We start from the raw sequence: 22,911 nt of genomic DNA, 5'->3' as shown, positions 1-22,911 counted from the left end.
CTAGATAAATATATATAATAAAAAAAAACCCCAAATATGGACATATAAAGAGTAACAAAAGGGGCATTATAGTCATGAAATTCCAGACAGATTTTGGGCGAGGACAACAAAATAACGGAACTTTCCAACTCTTAAATCAAATAGAAAGAAGAAAAAAATCCAATACCATTTGATTGATTTGGTGTTCGGACTAAGAATGAGTAAAATTAGGATCATCCTTCCAAATCAGAATCTAATTCTAGAGAGAGAGAGAGAGAGAGAGAGAGAGAGAGAGAGATCAAACAAATAAAATAAACAAATAAAATGTAGCCAGAGAGAGAGAGAGAGAAAGAAAGATAGAATCGGCAGGCACGTTTTGTAAAATGTAACCAAAATTTCCCTGACTTTTTGACAGCCAAAACGTGTTAGGCGTCTCGCTAGAATTTATTACAATTAATATATATTTTTAATTCAATACATATTTAAAGACGTAGAAATTATTTTGCCAACCCTTAAAGTAAATAATAAAAAAATAAAAAAATTAAGAAGACAAAATATCAGAAAAATAAATAAATAAGACAACAGAAAACAGTAACAGCAGATTAACCAAACCAAACCCAACCAACCAAAACCAAATACCGAAACCAATAACAAAAATAAATAAATATAAATCTCCAACGTTGGCTTTTCTTTTTTTCTATTATTTGTTTTCTCTCTCCATTTCTATGTGCTATCACTTTCCTCCTCTTTCTTTCATGTTCCGTTTTTTCTTTCTGTTCATTTCCGAATAAAATGTATTAATTTTCTTTTTTGTCCTCTTTTATGCGATCCAAAAAGAAAACCTGTTATTTGTGGTCGATTCAGCGAATTCCAATCAGTTTCGGAGCTATTGCGGGGCTGTAATCCGATCTTTAATGATCAGTGTAGGTCAAGCTTTTGGAAATTAGGGTTTCGACGGGTCGTCCTGAATCGGAAGTCTTTTTTTTGTTCGTTTGGGGATAGGAAATCGGAAATTGCCCGATGGGACGAAGATTTTGTTCCGGCTAAGAAAGGAAAGTGTATAATCGTGAATTGTTTAGATTGATTTCTTTTCAGCTTTTCAATTGCTCTCTCGGGATTCGCATTTATTCCTTTCGATACCGATCTGATGCGACGTTGAATTTTTTTTAGGCTTCGCGGGTTTATTTTTTGGGAAGAAAAGGGTTGGGAATTTCTTTTTACAATTTTGTTCAATTTAGTGGCGTTGGGTAGGAAATCTGTAGAGATTTGGGCGTTGCGTCATTCTTCTGTGCTGGTAATATTTTGCTCAATTGAGCATAAATCTCGGTGGTAAAAAAAGAAGGAAAGAAAAAAAAAAAAGCAGTCATCGGATCGAGGTTTTGAGGTGAAGTGAAGATGGAACATGTGATCGGAAACAAGTTTAAGCTTGGAAGGAAGATTGGAAGTGGGTCTTTTGGGGAACTTTATCTAGGTATGATATTGTTGTATTATTTACTTTAATTTATCATGTTTTTCCCTCCTTTTGTTTGGGTTTAGAATTGTGGGTTGGTTTGTGAAAATTTTGTGATTTTTGTTGTTGTTGCTGTTGTTGTAGGTGTTAATGTACAAACCGGAGAGGAAGTTGCTGTTAAGCTGGTATGTAATAGTTTCATTTTCTCAAGCTTTTCTATGGTGTATTTAATCCTTCTTGCTTCTGACGATTTCTAAGTTATTTTTCAGTTTATGTGCATTTTCTCTAGTTTGACCATTTGGGTTACTCTCAGCATGCTTTTTAAGTACTTAGTTCTGGTTTTTGTTTGGCTTTTTTTTTGCTCCAACAATTTTGGCAATATAATTTTGATTTCTTTTTTAACCATGGGACAAACAAGCCCATGTGAGGTTGATGGAAAAATTTCTTGCAAAATCGTGCCCACTCTGTCCCAACCAATTAATTACTTTTTTTTTGTGTCGTAGTAAAGCAAATGGAGTACACTATTTTCCCTCTAATCTGTTGTATGTGTTGATTTTTTGTTTGTTTGAAACTTTCAGGAACCTACAAAGACCAAGCATCCTCAACTTCACTATGAATCAAAATTGTATATGCTTCTTCAAGGAGGAAGTATGTTCTGTACTTTTGTCTGTTTACCTTTATGTTACTGGTCTTACTCATATGCTCTGTAGTCATTGACTTTTTGTGTGCACAATGCGCTTATATCTACTTATTTAAAAGGTCTGTGATGGTACCCAAAATTAAATGTTTCGGCACATACACCTTAGTAAACTTTTATGTTCACTGCATATGTGAGGTACTGATGTGCATTTTCCATATAGGTCAAGAACAATGGAATGCGTTTTTTAATAAACTTTTATTTCTTGAAATCGCATGGGTTTCAAATACTAGCGAAAGAGACGCTCTAATTTTTGTAAAAATCAAATTTTTTTTTTTTGAAGAGGCACATATGCCTCTAATACATTTGTGGGATGTATTGGTCCTCCAATATATTGACTACTAAATATTTTCTTCTTCTTTTCTCAATAGCTGGCGTACCCCATCTCAAGTGGTTTGGAGTCGAGGGGGAATATAATGTCATGGTCATTGATTTGCTTGGACCAAGTTTGGAAGATTTATTCAACTATTGCAACCGGAAATTGACGTTGAAGACGGTTTTGATGCTTGCAGATCAATTGGTAAGTTTGTGAAATTACCTTTGTAAAAACCTTACGGCCTTTATATCCTCATTCTGGTTTATTCCAACTTTGCAATCAGATCAACAGGGTGGAGTACATGCATTCAAGAGGCTTTCTTCATCGTGATATTAAGCCAGATAACTTCTTAATGGGTCTTGGTCGTAAAGCTAATCAGGTAATTAGTATGTAGTTTAACACTTCATTGCAAGTATATCCCATATACATATCTGTGTCTTGGTAAGTTGTAATAAATGTTTTGGTTATGGTACTGGCACCAATTATTAACAGTGTTAATTACGAATAAGTTTATGGCTAATTGGTTATTAGTTTGGTTCGTTCCATGTTTTTATATCTTTATGATATATCAATTACACAAGTTGTGACGTAAAACCCTTCTATAAATTTGACTTAAATTTAATATCTTGCCGGATTGTCTTTGTTGCAGGTTTACATTATTGATTATGGCCTTGCAAAAAAGTATAGAGATCTTCAAACTCATAAGCACATTCCTTACAGGTAATTGATGTTCAACTAAAAAGAACGAGTTACAGTATAAGTCGTGATGAGAAATAGTGATGCTCTATGAAAAGGGTGAGTAGAGCAGTAGACAGATTACTTTTCTGTTTCTATGAATTGAATATGAGGATTATACTTGCAGAATAACAGTGCCCATGCAATAAAGGTAGGTGTTGTGATTTCAGAATAAAAGATAAACTGAAAAGGTTGTTAATAAATAGGAAACTCAGTAAATATTGGTTGATTGTGTCGTAATGCGAGTCATTAAAAGTAGTGCTATTAGGTTTAGTGACTAAAGCAAACGAAATTAATAACAAAATTCACCTGCTGGTCATAGATTTTAGTGTGATAATGGTTAATTCTTCTGCAGTTGCAGTTTTGTCTCTTTTCTGTTTTGAATTAAGTCGCCTTTCTGCAGAAAAAAAGTAACTGAAATAACGATAAGACAAGTAAAAAATAAATAACAAAGTCTTGGACAAAATTGAGTTAAAAAGTGGATCACTAGGATTTGGTTATAGAACACAGTTTACAATAGAATTTTCTACATTTTGCGTCCCTCTCTCATCTGCTTAAGCAAGTTCATTTATAAAAAAATGATGTTATTTTGAAAGTTTGTCAACTTTACCTCTTTCTCCACCTTTCAGGGAGAACAAGAACCTAACTGGAACAGCACGATATGCAAGTGTTAACACTCATCTTGGAATTGGTTAGTTGTCTTACATTCTTTATTTGCTACTATTATAAATGGATGATATCTGTCGCATATTACCCTTAGAATTGCGGGGGCATTATTTTAATTTTTGTTCCACGATGTTGTGTATCTGCAGAGCAAAGCAGAAGGGATGATCTGGAATCTCTTGGTTATGTGCTTATGTATTTCCTTAGAGGAAGGTTGATTACTGTACCCAGTTTTTGTACTTCCTGTCTGTTGGCTAGATTTCTTGCCCAATTGTGAATTTAATATATTTCTCTCTTTACAGCCTTCCTTGGCAGGGACTAAAAGCTGGCACTAAAAAGCAAAAATACGACAAGATTAGTGAGAAGAAGGTGTCAACTCCAATTGAGGTATTACAACTAGTCGCACTTGAATATTTTTGCGTGGAATTTAATATTCTTCCCCCAACATACATTGATGTTTTTGCAATTCAGGTCCGATAATAGCAAGTCACTATGTTTGAACTTTCGTTGGAATTGTGTATCCGAGACCACAGCTAGGTGCAAATAAGTTTTAGATTACTAAAATCGCCTTGTTATGTTTAACAGGTTCTATGCAAGTCATACCCATCCGAGTTTGTCTCCTACTTTCACTATTGCCGATCGTTGCGGTTTGATGATAAACCAGATTACTCTTATTTAAAGAGGCTTTTCAGAGATTTATTTATTCGAGAAGGTCTGTGATTTTAGTCTCTCCTATTCCCTTCTATCTTTTTTTTGTCCTTTTTATTAATTATTTTTTTACTTTGTGGATATGCTGCCCAGGTTATCAATTTGATTATGTTTTTGACTGGACTGTATTGAAGTATCCTCAGATTGGTGCCAGCTCTAAGGGACGGGTGAGTATTTATGCCTTTCACTCTTGAGCTTACATTTACTAGTAACATTACTTATGGAGTTACTGTCTCGGTTTTAGCATGTCACTGGAAGACCAAATATGAATGCTGGGCCATCAATACAAAGACCAGAGAGGACTTCAGGTGCTCATTTAATTTGATACCCCAACCTAAGACCCGTTATTGGTATTTAGGTCAGAGTTTAGAATATTTATACCGACCCGTGATGCTACGATTCTCTCCTCAGTTGGGAAGGAGATCCGCGAGAGATTCTCTGGCGCAGTCGAAGCGTTCTCCAGAAAGCACGTCTCAGGTTCTAGCCCACGCAACGATCACCCCTCAAAGTACAGAACCTACGACGAAGCACCTTCTTCCAAGGATGCGGTAAAATTTCAAATTCGATTCACAACGATCTCCCAAAAAAAAAAAAAAAAACTCACGAAAAACCTCTGCCAATTTTCAGCACGTTGATGTGGAAAAAGGACGAAGCTCGTCCCGATACGGAAGCAGCTCAAGGAAGGCGATAATCTCGAGCAGCAAGCCGAGCTCGTCGGGCGAGCACAGCTCGGGGAGAATAGTGTCTAGCACCGGACGGCCTTCCACAACCCAGAGAATCGTTCCGGGCCCCGGCTACGAAGCCAAGCCGTCTTATCCTCGCACTTCCGCCGCTACTCGACGCACCCGCGACGACCCTCTCCGAAGCTTTGAGCTCCTTTCCATCAGAAAGTAGTGAGAAAAAAACATTAACACACACACATATGGTTCACTATGCAAATCAATCTTTACGAGTTGAGAATATATCCTCTCGTGGAAGATATTTTCGCTCGTTTGTGCACGCATGGGTGTCGGTTTTATATTTTTATTTTTATTATCATAACGGGGCATCAATCTCACTTCTACTTATGATTACTTTATATACCCCGCCATTTCTTCCTTGTCAGGTATATCCATCTTAAGGCCATATTTGGGTCTTTGAAACGTCAAGACTAAATTCCCAAAAGAAGAGAATTTAAATGCGTTTTTTTTTTTTTTTTTCCTGTTTATTTCTTTCTTGTCTGTATGGAAACTTATTTCGTGGCGTAACTCGAGAAGTTGTAATAATAAATAATTATTACGATCTTTAAAATACACATGTTACTTCATAAAATCTTTTGTACGGCCTCTTTTGTTTGACAATTTTATTTGTGCCTTTTTTTTCCCTACTTTGGCGAGTTAGCACTGATTCTTAGTCGTGACTTTTATGTTTTGAATTTTCTGGTGTTGATTCCAATTGCTATTTATTTATCACATTGTCCAGAGAAATAGTATATAATATATATCACATATGTCCACCTTGCAATTGAACTCTGATTAAACTGTACATGTCCACATTGTTAAGGTATTTGTTTCACCTCAGCCATGAGAATGACTTCCCCAAGATTGTTAGGGAATGACTTCCATAAGATTTGTTAGTAAAAGAATTTTCATTTTCGGTGTCCTATTTAATGGGCATAGAGCAGGTTAGCCCTTTATTTTAATTGATAATGATCTGATTGTAAACCAAAATAAATTAATAATGCTAGTTTAAGCCAGGTTTATTTTATAAATTGTTTGTAATCGAGCTCGGCCTAGTTATGTACTCAATCGCTTGATGTCACACGGGACAATATTTGGTGCTTGTTTACCCGAGTTCCCTATGGTTCGATACAGTGTTTCTCGCTGATCGGTTTATTGTATGTCCTGCAAGGGAGATGGTAAGAAAAAATTGTATCACACAGTTAAAAAACAGTGCATTTGTGGCTTTAGAAGCTACTACATACTCATATGTGACTCTAGTGTAGGATTTATGTATGACCCATATAGTCAATGTTTTCTTGTTTGTGAGTAAGATTAGTGACATTACTTTACAAAATCTCATATGATCATAACCTTTTGAGTCACCCCTTACATGCTAGGCGTTGAGAGTCGTCGACTAGTTGCCGCTAAAACTCTTGCATGGTTTGATTGCTATGAATTCTATTGTACTGCCAATGGTTTTCTTCACCATCCAAGTGTTGGCAAAGACAACTTGGCGTGGTGTCTTCTGAATTGTAGTGCCGAAGTAGAGTTCACATAAGTGGTGACACCATGATTTTATTGATGCGATAAAATATCAACAAGGAAATCGGAGGTGTGCATTAATGTGTCAACTCTGGCTAACTTATACAAGCGCAAGTCGAGAGAAGACGCACACTCGTGAGATTATTGGTAAACACTGCCTATGGGATTGGTTCGCTTACGACTTTAGTCGGTAAAATAGCAATCGCTAGAGTTTTTTACTTGGAGGTTTTACATTTTCATGCCATTCGTATTTTTGTAGGATGTGGAACATGTTGGGGCTTATTCAAATTCGAGAATCTACGGATTGTATATCAAAATATTCTTGACAAGAATCTGTGGGTTGATATGATAAACTCTTAGCTCGGTACAATATAGGGAAAATGACTTTGATTCTCGTATTGTCAACATTTGTACATTCAGTTTTTATTATACCTTAAAAATCAAATCTATACCATTTATCCTCAATCATGCTCTGTAAAGATTATAGGTGGCCACTTCTTCAGAAACCAAGTCATTCTAATCTTTAAAGTTGAACACCACATAAACATATGAACAAGCCTTTGATGTAAAAAGCTGATTATTTGCAATACAACCCATGATATTCAAGACTCGAATATACAACATAATATATCAAATGCAATGCGTACCTTACTTACTTTCGAGTCTTTCACATGTTGATATAACCCAAAATAGAAAATGTTCAGAAAGCTATGAAGTCTGAAACTTCAAAGCATCAAGTTCCTAGATGTAATAATGAGGCTTCAAGGATAATATTTGAGAGAGCATCCCATTCCCATTCCAATTACCAGCTGATATGAAGACGAAGCACGAGAAGATACCATACACTGAATACAGCTTCAGAGAGTCCAATGCCATTTTTCAGTTAGCATAAAAGAATCACCATGTTGGACGGAGAAAAAAAAATACCGAAGCAAAAATGATTCCCTCTCAAGGGTTTCTTAGAGCTTCCAATCGCTTCTCAAGCTCATCAAGATCAGAACTGCAAAGAGTAGAAAGCCTGGTAACTTAACAATAATAGAACGCTCGACAAAAAATTATTAAAAAAATATAACTTAGAAGTAGATTAAAGAAAACGCTAGGCATCAAAACTCCTATAGCAATGGAAAAAGAACTCTATCCGTAACCACTAGGCAGTGTTTAGTTGAACAAAACATATCCCAAAATTAGCACCATTTGGATCCTATATTTTTCGAGAGCCTAAAAAATCTAAATTGTAATTGGATAATAACAACCATTAGATACTAGTGCATCATAATGATGCGAAAATTCGACAAACACCTCAGGTTCATGTGTCACCTCCTCCAAGCTTGGTTCCTAAAATAAAATGACGGAAATGATCTATCAGACTCACCAGAGGGTGTCTCATGAAATTCTCAATTTCGCGGTGTATAGGAGTTCCTCGAGTTGGAGAATGGTGATGATAGAGATTTAAAGAGAGTGACTTTCTAGGTTCAAAATTATGTTGCCCTTACAATCGGAGAATGGTCGAAATAGATTTCTGTCAAGGAGATGGGGATCGGTGACCTCCATAATGTCTCCCGTGACCTCCACAATGTCTCCCGTGACCTCCATAATTTCCTCTCAGCACGGGTGATAGAAAATGTTGGAAATATCGAGCTTTGATTTCTCACTCACGGAGTGAACCGACGTGTGTGAATGAGTTAAAAGCAAGTCACGGGGAGTTAGTAGTAAATATATATCTCAGGGTTCGAAAGCGCCTCAATGGCGTGCTTCATGGTTTGATGGTCGTTTACGATGGCTTGGGCCAATTGTCTGATGAAGTTTTTGTAAAGTTGGCAATGACTTCTTGGATTTGCCCGTGGGGGCGAAAACCTCAAGAAAGACAAAAAATTGCTAAGCCCGAAGTTGGGTCCGCGGTCGTGTATATTTCTTTGTTTATTTTACGTTCTTTGGTTTCCTTATTATTTTTTCTAGGCAAACTTCGATGTTTGAGATACAGGTGGAGGCAGTTTCTCAGACCGTTGAACCGTGGATTTTTCAGAGTGATTTGGAAAAATCCTCCAATACATCCAATTGCATCGTTTCAACATTTCTCGTCACAAAATGAGCATGTAACACGGTTCATAGCCCCGGTGCGTTCAAATACACAATTATTAATGGAAGCAAAAATGTGAATGAAACGGAATGCTAACCTGCTAGCCTCCTCGGTGGTCTTTTTAGCAATTCTTCCTTTTGGAGCCGCTGACAACTGCAAATAGTGAAAGAATGTTCACAATTAGCTTAGAGACACTTAAAATAACTAGCCACTGGACATGCTCAGGACAGATGTTTGACTAGTTACACAAACCTGGGACGCAATATCAACCCCGATTTCATCTAGCACCTGGAAAGGTTAAATAAAGAAAAGAAACAATACTGTTAATTCTGTGGACCAAAAGTCAACCAATACATATTCGTGGAGGTTCATAATATATATATATATATATATATATATATATATATATATATATATTTTCTGGGATGAATTACCTGATTGGTCAGCTCATCGGTCTCGTCTTCTGCTTCGTCACCATCCAAGGCATCATCTATTGCTTCGGACATCATTTCTGTCTGCAAAAGTGTGAGACATATTCCAATAGTTATCCTTCTATAGGAGCAGTAATTCTTTGGGGGAAAAATATTGAAAAGCAACACATTTCCTTTCGTTGCTTGGATAAAAATGAAAATGAGGGATTATTATTGTTAGTATTATTATTATTTTTGGGTAGAACTACTAACCAAAGCTTGGATTTCATTCTAAAGAAAAATAAACCTTTTAACACTTTCCCTTATCATGTCTTTCTTTCTACCCATATACCCTTCCCTCTAATTTCAGTTTCCTTCAAATTTTATCAAAATCCTAACACTATACGCTTCCTATTTGTCTCAAGTTTTTCTACTCCTTGAATTTTCTTTCGAATTTTTTCACCCAGCAAAATCCTAGCTTTTAATCACTGGCTTCATGATACTACAGAACCAATAAGAAAACATGCTGTGGAATTTTATAAAAGTGAACATTCTTACAGTCATATCCATTTGCGCGGACTGCTTTTGGAAGTCCCGAATCACTGCTGCTTGCTTTGCTGGGTTCATTTGCTGTAAAAACCATATGTCAGTCAAAGTCATCACAAGAGTATGGACTAAGAACATAGCTATGTCACATTTATTAAAAACACTTCCGGCCAATCCTTGAGTGTTTATAATCAACCTTATTCATAGCACTCATCGCCGTAGTCGCACCCTTCATGCCAACGGCAACAGAAGAATGAGCTTGCATGGCCTGCAAAAGAAAAGAAAAGAACAGAGGAACAAAAAAAAAAAAGACAAGTATCTTCAAGAACAATGTACTCATAAAAACTGAGCCAAAATGTGAAAGAGGTAAGAATGCAAACGGACTGATTTTCAACGTCTTACCTGTGTATGAGTTGCAATGCCTCTCATTTGAGCCCGACTGGATTGTAAGTTGGCAATCTGTTGCCTTAACCTGACGAGTTGTCGGGCAAGAATTTTGGTCGCTGCCTGATGAATGAAATTCACGACCGAAATATTACGATCAGAGATGTTTAAAACGAATTTATAGCATCACAATCAAGCATATCACGTTACGCACATCATTCCCAGTTTTGGCGGTTCTCTTTATCTCAGCAAGAAGCTTTTTTTCCTAATACAAGCACAAATGACATCAGATATAATCTAATTGACAAACACAATCAAAGATGGAAATCATTACGAAGGGCTTTTTTGGCGTACTTCGGATTCCAAAGACCCGATTTCCCTCTCTACACCTGTCGTAATTAAAATGTATATCACAAGCGTGAGGATTGGGAAGCCATGAGAATCCCATACCAAGCAAAAAAAATTAAGTTCTCTTAAGCTGAAAAGCATGAACATTTTCTTATCAGAAATCTCGAATACTCTCATTTTAGACCAAGTAATCTTATGAACTGATTTTGTGCTGGGATCAGCGATATCTATGGCATTAGAGAAACTAAATAGCAATTTAGAAGAAAATTGAGTAAAATCAACTGTTCCTAGCTTAATTTCATGATTGATTGTACTAAAAAACCAGTTTGAAAAAAAAAAAAACCAATTTTTATTATAAATTTTGGTAATCGAAGGCTAGTTTAAGTGAAATTGGAAATATAACCAATACCTCGTGTGGCATTAGTCATCTCTCTCTTGCTCTGCCGAAGAGCCTCTGATTTAAAAGAGCAAAACGAACAAATTATATCAAATAAATAAAATAATCGAAATGGAATTGAATTGTCGTGATTTTCAAACGAATTGAATTAACCTTTGGCAGTAGGTTTCTTGGAGAAAATATTCATCGCTATAGAAAAGTTGTGTTAGGAATCAGATCACTCGGATTTCGGTCTTCCTTCGTTTTGAAGTTATCTGAAAATGTTGCACACAGAGCTTGAAGATGATGAGAAATGGCCTGCGAAGTTTCTCTCTGCGTGTCATTTTTATTATATATATTATTTATTATCAATCACGTCCTCTGTAATTTAGGAAATTACAATGAAGGAGCTTTTCATTGGTCAACTTCCTGGAAGGTGCTAGCTTATATTTATTATTTAAGTGGACGCCCATAATAATTTACTCATATTTTTTTTTTCAGGGAAAACAAGTTACTATATTCGTCAATTGAGTTTTTGGCGGTGTAAATTATTATTATTATTTTTGATATTTTCAATCTATACATCATATTTAAATTCATGTCATCAATTATATTATACATTTAAACATTAAATAACCTTAATTACAATATGAAAGATTTTTTACAATTTCAGAGAGGGGTTGACCCCTAAAAACCAAACTTTTGAAGCTTGAATAAAATGCCATAGTTATGTCCATAGTGTTTGTGGCATCTTGAAGTTTTCATTTAGTGCTATATTGTCTTCTTGAGCACATTGATGGATAATGTTATATTAAAGCACTGATGAAAATTTTCATGGTGATAATTTTATTTGTTGTCTAAAAAACGACATTCACATCTATTATAATTACGTGAGAGGATCTCATATCTAAAGAGAGTTTATATTCAAAGTTACTACAGCGTTTGTCGAGAAATGAAGAAGACAATTTGAGAGGGACTTTGTGAGTCTAAGTAACTATTTTACCTTAGTTGGTAATTTTGATGATATTCTTACACCCTAGAGAAATCCTTATAGCAATTGTGGTCTTGGCTACATGAGACATCATTTGGTGGAAATACTACGTTTGTGAAGACTAAGATTACTTAAAATACTTAAATACTCACAGATTGAATACGAGAAAAGGACTTATAAACTCTTGCAATAACTACTATGGTTCTAACTTCTAACAAGTGGGACATGTTTATCACTATTTCAATAAAAAGGGATACATCAAAGTTATTTTGTTTTCGGAGGATCTCAAGAAGAATAAAATTAACAAATTGAGATCGCAAGTTCGATCACACAGTTAAGGAATATAGAGTCATTTACTTCTAGCAATCATGAGAAATGGAAATCGAGACTTCGATTGTGGATGACTGAAAATAAAATAAAAAATTTGTCGATGTCAAAACCTGTATTAATCAGTTTGTCACAATTGAAGGTGGAGAAAGAGACAAAGTTATTGAAAATGTTCTCTTGATGGTATCTGGAAGTTAATATCATGAGTATCACCGAGCTATGCGGTCATGAACAATACATGAGATTCACTAAGGAATATGCATGATGTTGAGAAAACTGATCAATTTGTCATTTCTAGAAATTCGGTCATCACATAACTGATATTTCCTTAAATTCGCTTGAACAAGTTGTCGAAAATTTGTATGTTGTCAAAATCTGAGGAGATAAATATGTGACATAAAAGAATGGGATTTCCCAAGTAAATTTTATTTATTGTGGTACCTTAGCATATGCTAATTGATAATTCTACACTATTTTTGAAATAAAGATCGTGAGTTCAATTCTCACTAGTAACGAAGCCGTCTTAAAAAAAAAAAGTAAATTTTATTTCATTGATACATCTCAATATATGTACAATTTGTTGTGAGTTAAAGTATCATCACTTAAATTTGTGTCATCTTTCAATTTTTTTTTTATACATGTGCGTCTTAAAAAAAAATAGTTAAGTGTAACAAAAGAGAAATCGTATCTATTGAAAAGATTACACAGGGATACCATTTTTTAAATTTAATTATGTAAATACTAACCAAAATTTGTTAGTTTCATGAAATACCGACGATCTACAATTTGTCTTACTTTTATTTAGGGGCGTTCCAGAAATATGGTCAAAAGCAAATTTTTTTTTTTTTTGGTTTTATCCATGTTTGTCAAACTTTAGGAATATAGCCAAACGGACTGATAAACAAAAAAAAAGGTCTGATTTGCCCTTATCTATTAACAAATTCGTCACAGAGATCTTATACTTTTTTTCCTACATTTTTTTTTTCACAAAAACTTCAAAAAAATCATATATATCTCATATGAACTCGAAATTGAGTGATTCCAAATTCTACGGATTCGTGACGCCGAGATCTTCAAAAATTAGATCCATTGCGTTTGATAAAAAATCATTTTTAATGTCATAGATGTAGAAAAATCACGTTACTGCCTTAGACATGAAAATAACTGAAAATTTTCGGAAATCATTTGAAAATAAATGGAAACGTAAACATGATGCATTAAACATGATTTTCATCAAACACAATGAGTCTATTTTTTAAGATCTCGGCGCCACAAATCTGTAGGATTTGGAATCACTCAATTTTGAGTTCGTATGAGATAGATATGGATTTTTGAAGTTTTGATAAAAAAAATGTTTGAAAAAAAAGTAAAAGAGAGAAAGAATGATGAATCTAGAAAAAAAAAAAGTTATATTTATTTAAGGATAAATATGAAATTTTAACTCATGTCATCTAATATAATTAGCTATTTTTCTAAAACTATTCAAACGTGAGCTAAATCATAAACTTTGAGTTTAAAGTGATCTAGTTAGTTACAATTGTCTTTATTTAGTTTAATTATCTTTCATGCTTTCAATTTTTTTTTTTGTTATTACAGTTTCACTTAATTTTTTTTGTTTACAGTTCCAATTTTGTATTAAATTAATTAACCTTTGCCGAAGTTCAAGTCCTTGCCAATTGGGCTTTGGTCTTATTCGAGTTGCCTAGAAGAACACGGCAGTTGTTCCACCGAACAAACAAGAGTATTTATTCTAACCAGACACACACACACAAGAAATAATACTTATATATATATATATATATAAGTATTCTTAAAAACTTTATCGGCGAGAAAGACGAAGCAGAGCGCTATACATTCATTCACTGAGTTAACTCTCTCCCTCTCTCTCTCTCTCTCTCTCTCTCTCTCTCTCCGCCACAAGGTCAATGTCGCTTCAGATGGCAGGTGAATCTTCCACATTCGATTCAATCCTCATTTGCTCATCCAGTTTATTCAATTTTTCTATTCCTTAAGATTTTCTGGTTTATGAATTTGAGAAACAGCTTGTTTACAAGTGAACTTAGTCGGTTTGTGAATGGTCTTTGATTTCGATTTCTCAAGAGCATCACATCAGATTAGTTTTCTCTATTTTATTTTTCTCCAATTAATTGACTAGTAGCGTGTTGTGTGGTTTTGATGCTTTCATGAATTCAGATTTTGCCATTTTTCTTGGTTGTTGGTCGAGGAATATATCATTAATGTTTGATAAGTGTGTTGGTAAATAAAGTAGTTGACGAAATGAGAAGCGTGTGTGTATATAAATGCAGCGAGATCAGGGAATATTGTTGTCCAGGGTATATTTGTGTCACAAAATAGAGACAAATGTGACAACCCTAGAATGAAATTGCGCAACTCTCTTCCCTTTCAACCATGGACGTCCCTCTCTTCCATGCAATTCCGCAACCTATCAAAACACCACACCGCTCCATCTCTTTTTTGCAATGGTCTGTTCTGTTCTACACACGTTTATATATGTCATGTCATGTCATGTCTTTGCACTTACAACCTCTTTGAGTCTATTTTCCTTGGTTTTATTATCAATTTGCTTGGTTATTCTTGTCCGTTTAACAGCCTCTGTATCATCATCATCGGCTACTTCTTTGCCAGCCCTCGACAAGCTTGATTTTTTGAAGCTTCAGAACGGCAGGTAATGGATTGCCGTTTTGCTCTTCGTTATTGAATGCCTCTGATAACGCGTGCTTGCTTTTGTGTAGTGATATTCGAGGTGTTGCAATTGGTGGTGTGGAGGGAGAACCGATCAATCTCACCGAAGCTGTTGCTGAATGTATAGCCGCCGCCTTTGCTGCGTGGTTGCTTGAAAAGAAGAAACCCAGCGTTTCTCGCCACTTAAAAATTTCTATCGGCCACGATTCTCGTATCTCTGCACAATCGTTACAGGTGTGCTTTCTTTCCCTTGAGCCCTCACTGGGAATGGGTTGGTTTTGGAATAGGGAATCATATGCTTCACCACCTCTAGTAGGCTCCGTTTGGAACTGCGAGGAAAGTGAAAATATGAGGGGAAAGGAAGGCGAAAAAGAGGGAAAAATGAGAAAATAGACACAAAGGCGGCCCCACATGTAGAAATTTGGATGACTTTCATTTTCCACCCAATTCTCCATGGAAAATGGAATCCGTTGTTAGTTATACATTTTCCCTCGTATTTTCATTTCCTTCTATTTTCCTTTCATACAAACAATACAAGAAAAATAGGAGGGATTCCATTTTCCTTTCTTTCATGTTCCCCGGGTTCCAAATAGAGCCTAACCGAACTTAAAAACTCGTAAATTCGGGTTTCTTTATAATATGATTGCAGGATGCAATATCGAGAGGAATTGCTGGTGCTGGACTGGATGTTGTTCAATATGGGTACATCACAATCACTATCTCGTATTTCTTGCTGAGTATGTTTTATACATTATTCAGTTGTGTGACCGGTGATTTATGATATCTTTTGATTTTTCTCTTGTAGATTAGCCTCCACGCCAGCAATGTTTAACAGCACACTCACAGAAGATGATGCAGTTTTATGTCCAGTTGATGGGTCCATCATGATAACGGGTAGATTGTATATCACACATCTGATATAGACTCATTAAAAAAATGGTCCTTTTTTATTTTATACTTTATTTTTTTTATAGCTAATTTATCCCAATTTCCCCATTTTGACAGCAAGCCATCTTCCATACAACCGCAATGGGTTTAAATTTTTTACAAATGGGGGTGGGCTGGGAAAACCTGACATAAAAAACATCTTGGAACGAGCTGCTGAAATATACAATAAACCGAATACCACCACCAACAACAAAGCCTCTGCGAGTGTGAGGAAAGTTGATTACATGAATGTGTACACTTCTGATCTTGTGAAAGCTGTTCGTAAAGCTGCTGGAAATATAGGTATCGTCATTAAACTAATCCCAGGATTATGATTGTCCTTTTTTATGTAACAAGGTTACTATTGCTTTTCTATGACTAGTAAAAATTTGTTTGGATTCTAAGTGTTTTGTGTTTCTCCCTCAATCTCAGAGAGGCCACTGGAAGGGTTCCACATCATCGTTGATGCAGGCAATGGAGCAGGAGGATTTTTTGCAGTAAGTTTCCCGTTCAATATTGTTTGAAGTCAACAAAACTACATGGCTTTAGCTTGTTTCTGGTCAACTTTGTGAGACCCCTATGCAGCTCTGATTTTTACATATGTGAATCAATTAATTTAGGGTGTTCTTGCTAAATAGCCGATTGAATCTAATAGATTTGCAAAATAACCTAAGTTTGTCTAAAACTGTTGAAATAGCCAACATTAGCTATTTTGTGATTCATTTAGTTTCGATATGGCTATTTTGTACATTCTTTTCTATATAATATAATCAAGATTTTACTTATGCGCGTTTTCTATCTTTTTAGGCGAAGGTGCTCGAACCTTTGGGAGCAGTTACGCTTGGTAGCCAGTTTTTGGAGCCAAACGGTATATTTTAATATTGGATATGACATAGGTCTTTTTATATACTTTCATATCGTATTCGGCTCTAAAGAGTTTCTTTTCGAATCAGGCATGTTTCCAAATCATATCCCAAATCCAGAGGACAAGACAGCAATGACGGCTATCACTAAGGCTGTTCTTGATAACAAGGCTGATTTAGGAATCATCTTTGATACGGATGTTGATCGGTAAATCTTCTCTCTTGCCAACTAATGACTTTGCTTCACACTATGATAACAACGGTGTTAATAATTTAAAAAACGTTTCTAGATCTGCTGCTGTGGATTCCACCGGCCGTGAATTCAATCGCAATCGCTTGATTGCGTTGATGTCTGCAATAGTTCTCGAGGAAGTATAGCTTTCACTACTCTGGGTCTTTTTAAGGGCATGTTTAGTGAATATAATTTAACGTTCTTTTTTGCGTTTTCTCTAGCATCCCGGCACTACAATTGTTACTGACAGTGTGACATCAGATGGTTTGACAACATTTATCGAGAATAAACTAGGTATAACGAGTTTTGAATTGGACGTCTCTATTCTTTTTGTTTCTTCTCAACATTCTTTATGCATTAAAATTATAATCTTCGCAGGAGGGAAGCACCATCGCTTTAAAAGAGGTTACAAAAACGTCATCGATGAAGCTATTCGTTTGGTAGGAAACCCATCTCTTCCACTCGATTGTCTTTTGTTTGTAGATTTATTATCTTTCTTCTTGTTATAACTGAAGCTTGAATATCTCAAGAACAGAGATACCTTCGATCACAAGAAACCGAACAACAAAACCAAGTGAAGAAATTTTTTTTGAAAAGAAAAAGATCAAAGAAGAAAAATGAAGCAAACGTGTGCGAGTACGGAAAATGAGTTCTGCGCACGTGAGGTTCCTTGGATTTTTATATTCCTAGCTAACTTTAAAGGGATAATTGGATCTATGTTTCCAAGAAACATTTTCCACTTAAGTTCTCCACAATTTAAACTTTAGACAAGGAAAATGATAGGGATTTCCAGTTTTTTCCTTCCATTTCCTGGATTCCAAAAATAGCCTTAATCATTAGATAAATTCTCTGTGGTTTCAATTCAATATTTAGACTGAAAACACTAGAACTGGTTGCAGAACTCGGTCGGAGAGGAATCGCATCTGGCTATCGAAACCAGCGGCCATGGAGCTCTCAAGGAGAATAATTGGCTTGATGACGGGGCATATCTCATGGTATCTACACTTTTGACCCACCACTGCTTTCAACTTTACGCTGCAGAGTTTATACAGAATGTTGAGTTGAGATTTGTGAACAGTATTATAATCAATTTATATTTTTTTTATCGCAGGTCAAAATCCTGAATAAACTCGCTTCAACAAGAGCTTCGGGACAGAGTCATGGCAGCAAGGTTTTGACTGAGCTTGTGGACGGATTAGAGGAGCCGGGTGTTGCCATCGAACTGAGACTAAAAATCGACCAAAACAACCCTGATCTTAAAGGAGGGTGGGTAGGCTAACCTATGAAACTCATTACCAGGCTTCAGTCTCAACTAATTAATAATTCCCTCGTTTTTCAGGAGTTTCCGAGACTACGGAGAAGCAGTTTTGCAACTTTTGGAGAACTCGGTTGATTCTGACCAAAAACTGAATAAAGCCCGTGTGAACTACGAAGGGGTAAGTTTGAGGTTAAAAATAATGAAGGGTTCAATAGCAATCAAGAAATTCTTATTGTTTTTTATTGTCCTCGTCAGGTTCGGGTTTCCGGTTTTGGTGGTTGGTTTCTTCTTAGACTCTCACTCCACGATCCTGTGCTTCCACTCAACATTGAGGTATACTACACTACACAAACCTTTTAGTCATTTTTTTTTTTTTACTTTTTATTTATTAGTGTGGTCATATGTAAATGGCATTTCAATTCCAACAGGCGCCGAGCCGTGAACATGCTGTGAAGCTTGGCCTCGTTGTGCTCGCTGCTGCAAAAGAGTTCGCCGCATTGGACACATCTGATCTCGACGAATTCGTCCAATCCTCCTAATGTTTGCAAAGTCATTTACCTATAGAATAAATGCAAAGCTATGGTTCTGTAACAAGACATCATATATATGTTTTTTTTTTGGGGGGACATTGGGGTTCATGAAAAAATATTGAATACAAATTTAAATTATGGTTCTGTAATGGTAATAAGGGGAAAATAGATTAATTCTTATTATTATTAAGGTAAGTTTTGAGAGAGATATTCGTTGCAAGGAGAGTAAGTCTAGAGTACTCTAGATAACATGCATAAGAACAAGTGTCACTTTATTAGTATTTTACGAGTTTAAGTACCCGCCCTTTGCTGCGGGATATTTTTTGTGACAAATAAAAAGGCAATAATATGTCGGGAAAATAACACATTTATACCCTGTGTTTTAGTGAAATGTCGAGTTTAACCCTCAGTTTTCAAAAATGTCGAGTTCATACCCTCTGTTTAACTAAAATGACAAAATTATACTCTGAAATGAATAACAGCGTCACATATCTCCCTTTCATTGATATTAGCTCTTATATAAGAAAAATCGAATCAAATCTAAATCAGTACCCTAATTTCCAAATTCTCAATTTTGAAATAAAAATAGCCTTAAATTGAAATTAAATAATAAAACTCATACCGCCTAAGAAATGGTTTCATTCCGTGTTCGAATTGTAACTCTAAATCTTGGATTCTCTGTTCGAATATGCGATTTTGATGACTATCAACTATCGATGTTTACCCCTTTGCCTCTTTCTGTGTTCTTCACGATTAAGAAACTGTTGTTTATTTTTTAGTTTTTAAATAAATTACATATATGATGCGAATGAATAAAGATAATTGGTGTTTATATTATAAATATTATAGTCAACGGCAATGAAAAGTCAATAAAAAGAATATTTGTGACACTGTTGTCTATTTCAGGGTATAATTTCGTCATTTTAGTTAAACAGATGGTATAATTTCGTCATTTTAGTTAAACAGAGGGTATGAACTCGACATTTTTGAAAACCGAGGGTTAAACTCGATATTTAACTAAAACACAGGGTATAAATGTGTTATTTTCCCTAATATGTCAAACACATACTAACGATTGCCTTTTATAGTTTATACATATAACAAAATCCATAAACATATTATATAATATTTTCATATTTATGCGTATACGCACATATGAATCAGTGACTTTCAAACACTATAAAGGTAGAGTTTCATTTTACAAAAATATTAAATTTGTGATAATGTATATCTCAAATACTTTGGTTTAACTATATCTTTTTTAGGAACAATATATTATATTTCAAACTATTATTGTAAGAATTATAAAATTGAAAACAATTAATATATATATATATATATATATATATATATATATATATATATATGGAGTTGGAACATATATTAAACTTTATACCACGTATGTGAATAATTAAAGGCCAATATAACTTATTATAGTAATTGCCTGCTTTGGCTGGGAAGAAAATATTAAACAAAAGAGACACTTCCTTTGCGAGATAAATAAAAATTATGGGACATATTGTTATCGTATTTTGGTGGCTCGGTGATTTGAACAATGCCACAATTATTTTTTATTATTAAATATATAGAGAAAGGAGAAAATAAATTATTATTATTATAAATTAAAAACAAAAATTGTGGGTATATGATATTATGATAAATACACGTCGTCGTGACTACGTGAGTGAGAGGGGGAGAATAATTTTGCAAATAACAGTCGAATGTATAAGAAGACAAAACTCAATTTGACACAGGACGTATAAAAATATAATCAAGAAGCCAATAAAAAATGGTTGTGGGGTTCACGTCACCACTGCACAACATTGAAGAAGAAAACTTAGACGTGCCACACATTTACACGGCACACATCATTGGAATAAAAAGTCACTGTAGAAACTACAGTATTATCTCACCCCAATTAGGTACATAGGATAATGAACAAAAATTAATCTTTTATAGTAAAAGTAATAATCGTTTAATATCAGAAAATTAAAAATATTAAAGGTCGTCTAACAGAATGTGAATGAATATTTTCTTTCACACACATAAGAATTGGAGGAACCAGAGAACAAAAGTTGAGTTATTTTCCATCATATTTTCCTCGTCCTATCAGTTAACTTTACTTAGTGGAGTCAACTTTACATTTTCATCGTCCAATCAAATGAGTCTATCAACGATCACAACAAATACGCCAACGAAGCCTATAATCGATAGTCACACCTGTAGTATCTCATTTCACCAACAATGTCTCTATTTTACCCTTCTGATTTGTTTCTCGAAGCCCAAATACATAGCTATATTTCTTTCATTCTTTCTTTCTTTCTTTCCAAGTTTGTCTTGATTGATTTCTCTCAATTACATTTAATGCTATCATACCCGTTAGGCCGTTACTCATAATTTACAGCTGGATATTTAATAATCCACGACTTGAGAATATTTCAAAATTCATTGGTATTAATATTTCATACTAGAATTATCATACCGTAAAAGGAATCATAAAAAATGATCCACAATTAACGTCTTGAGAATATTTCAAAATTAATTATTTTCTTAAAAGGGGTAATGTTTTAAAAGTAAAATTTCGATTAGTTCGTAAAATTAGAATATTTACATACATATTAATATTTTATAGTATAAGCATCGTACGGAAAAAAAAAATTCGTTATAAAATGTCCCATGTTTATAATAATATTATCATTTAAAATTTTCATGATTTTCTCAAAAGTGTTAATCTATGGAAGTAGAACTTTTAGCAAATGTTGGAAAATTATAATTCTTCACATATATTATTAATTAATTCTATGTGGATTTTACCGTTAAAAAATCATAAAATAACCAACCCACGAATAGCGAGTTAAGAATTCTTGAAATTTCATGATTTTCTCAAAAGGCTACTATATTGTGGTGAAGTGAACTTGCTTCTCTTTTCAAGGTTGATGGAAGCTTGATCATAAAGGCCGATAATATCACGGGTTCAACTAGGATTCATGACAATGGAGAAAATATCTTGCAATATGGACACATGTTACATATTATAATTATCCTACACAAAAGAAAAAGAAAAAAAAAAGATTTAACTATCTAATATAACGTCATTAACTTGTTAAACTGGATTCTCATTGGCAGGTGTGGAAGATGTAAATTGGAGATGTGAAAGTTATGAATGAGGGAATCAACTGGAATTGCGAGGACAACATATATTGGAAGCACATCGTTGAACGCTACGAGGCATGTAATATCATATTGCACGGAAATGCTGAGTTTGAGGCAAAAGATGTCACCATTCAGGCACGTAGACATGTTTCGTTGAAACCATTAGTTTCTCTCTTAGTTGACAGAAGTTTGTCATACGAGCTAGTTATGAATATCTATATTAAGGAACTTGCGTTTTTAACAATGCAGGGCAATCATATATTTGAAGTTCCTGATGGGTTCAAGCTGAAGATTACATCAGGAAGTTCAGGTATTTCTCTGCAGTACGAACTTATTTATATGTGACCTCGTGTTTATACACATCTTTACTCATTTATGTCGTTTGGTTGACAGGCAGGGAAGCCAAATTGGACCCAATCAATTGCAAAGAATCTGATGGAAAGTGGAAGCTGGTATTGGAAGTACACGATTAAGGGACTGCATATTAACTTAGAATTGTAGACTTGTGAATTCATAATGATTAAATTCATTGAGGCAGATGTGAATCCTAGTTCACATATGGCGTGTATCTCAACCCCTACTCATAAGCACTTTAGATCTGAATGGTTAAACACAAGTTCAACCGTCTCATTACTTAATTCTTCTATGTTAATATCTCTTGTTATTAGAGCGATTGTAACTAAGTATATGTACTCGGATAAATATAGTATATAAAATTATATCTATTTTTTGCTGTTATTATTCCATGTTGATGTTAATTAATATGTATAGCAACTTATGACATTATTTCCAAACTTTTAACATCTATTGTTGTTTTATATTATGGAATGCGTTTTATCAAATGGAAAAGTTGTGCGATATTATTCGATCCTTGATATAAAATTCAAATTATAGAACATGGAGTGCATCTTAATTGCAGCTCAAATGTATTATTTATCTATCTTACGTATCTTGATTAATTCAACAAGAGCTAGCCAAAGAAAAAAAAACATATA

At 34.7% G+C, this 22,911-nt stretch overlaps 3 protein-coding genes across 5 annotated transcripts; 2 read left to right on the top strand and 1 right to left on the bottom strand.

Moving 5' to 3' along the window:
• The first annotated feature begins 676 nt into the window (after nucleotides 1-676).
• CKL6 (casein kinase I-like 6) lies at nucleotides 677-5,859 on the top strand. The gene is made up of 14 exons (XM_089622902.1): nucleotides 677-1,450; nucleotides 1,574-1,614; nucleotides 2,008-2,077; nucleotides 2,498-2,646; nucleotides 2,726-2,821; nucleotides 3,092-3,162; nucleotides 3,807-3,868; nucleotides 3,990-4,053; nucleotides 4,143-4,227; nucleotides 4,426-4,552; nucleotides 4,642-4,715; nucleotides 4,793-4,856; nucleotides 4,960-5,096; nucleotides 5,176-5,859. Exons 1-14 carry the CDS (start codon nucleotides 1,375-1,377, stop codon nucleotides 5,440-5,442), a joined length of 1,383 nt encoding a protein of 460 aa, XP_089479028.1. The 5' UTR covers nucleotides 677-1,374; the 3' UTR covers nucleotides 5,443-5,859.
• Nucleotides 5,860-7,272: 1,413 nt separating this feature from the next.
• On the bottom strand, nucleotides 7,273-11,268 carry VPS2.3 (vacuolar protein sorting-associated protein 2.3). The gene is made up of 11 exons (XM_089624039.1): nucleotides 11,107-11,268; nucleotides 10,966-11,010; nucleotides 10,563-10,597; nucleotides 10,423-10,473; nucleotides 10,227-10,331; nucleotides 10,021-10,092; nucleotides 9,837-9,908; nucleotides 9,303-9,383; nucleotides 9,121-9,156; nucleotides 8,966-9,021; nucleotides 7,273-7,791 (listed from the first exon to the last, which is right to left on the bottom strand). The coding sequence occupies exons 1-11, from the start codon at nucleotides 11,138-11,140 to the stop codon at nucleotides 7,740-7,742; spliced, it is 639 nt and encodes a 212-aa protein (XP_089480165.1). The 5' UTR covers nucleotides 11,141-11,268; the 3' UTR covers nucleotides 7,273-7,739.
• Nucleotides 11,269-14,061: 2,793 nt separating this feature from the next.
• LOC149388287 (phosphoglucosamine mutase family protein) lies at nucleotides 14,062-19,116 on the top strand. Of its 3 annotated transcripts, none has more exons than XM_089622977.1 (18): nucleotides 14,062-14,194; nucleotides 14,557-14,733; nucleotides 14,861-14,936; nucleotides 15,004-15,187; nucleotides 15,603-15,655; nucleotides 15,759-15,847; nucleotides 15,959-16,183; nucleotides 16,313-16,377; nucleotides 16,688-16,748; nucleotides 16,834-16,951; nucleotides 17,034-17,115; nucleotides 17,197-17,269; nucleotides 17,354-17,415; nucleotides 17,875-17,970; nucleotides 18,087-18,241; nucleotides 18,315-18,411; nucleotides 18,489-18,566; nucleotides 18,662-19,116. In XM_089622977.1, exons 1-18 carry the CDS (start codon nucleotides 14,176-14,178, stop codon nucleotides 18,770-18,772), a joined length of 1,821 nt encoding a protein of 606 aa, XP_089479103.1. In that variant the 5' UTR covers nucleotides 14,062-14,175; the 3' UTR covers nucleotides 18,773-19,116. The 3 variants fall into 3 exon arrangements, with proteins under 3 accessions (XP_089479103.1, XP_089479104.1, XP_089479102.1); XM_089622976.1 differs by having other exon boundaries at nucleotides 14,068-14,194; nucleotides 14,536-14,733; XM_089622978.1 differs by lacking the exon at nucleotides 14,557-14,733.
• Nucleotides 19,117-22,911: the final 3,795 nt, after the last annotated feature.

Source organism: Urtica dioica, chromosome 8 (genome assembly GCF_054948205.1).
Source record: "Urtica dioica subsp. dioica isolate 48M chromosome 8, U.dioica_male_clone48M_v1_H2, whole genome shotgun sequence".
Lineage (NCBI taxonomy): Eukaryota > Viridiplantae > Streptophyta > Magnoliopsida > Rosales > Urticaceae > Urtica > Urtica dioica.
The sequence above is the reverse complement of the archived record's forward strand: the minus strand, read 5'-3'. Positions and strand labels throughout refer to the sequence as shown.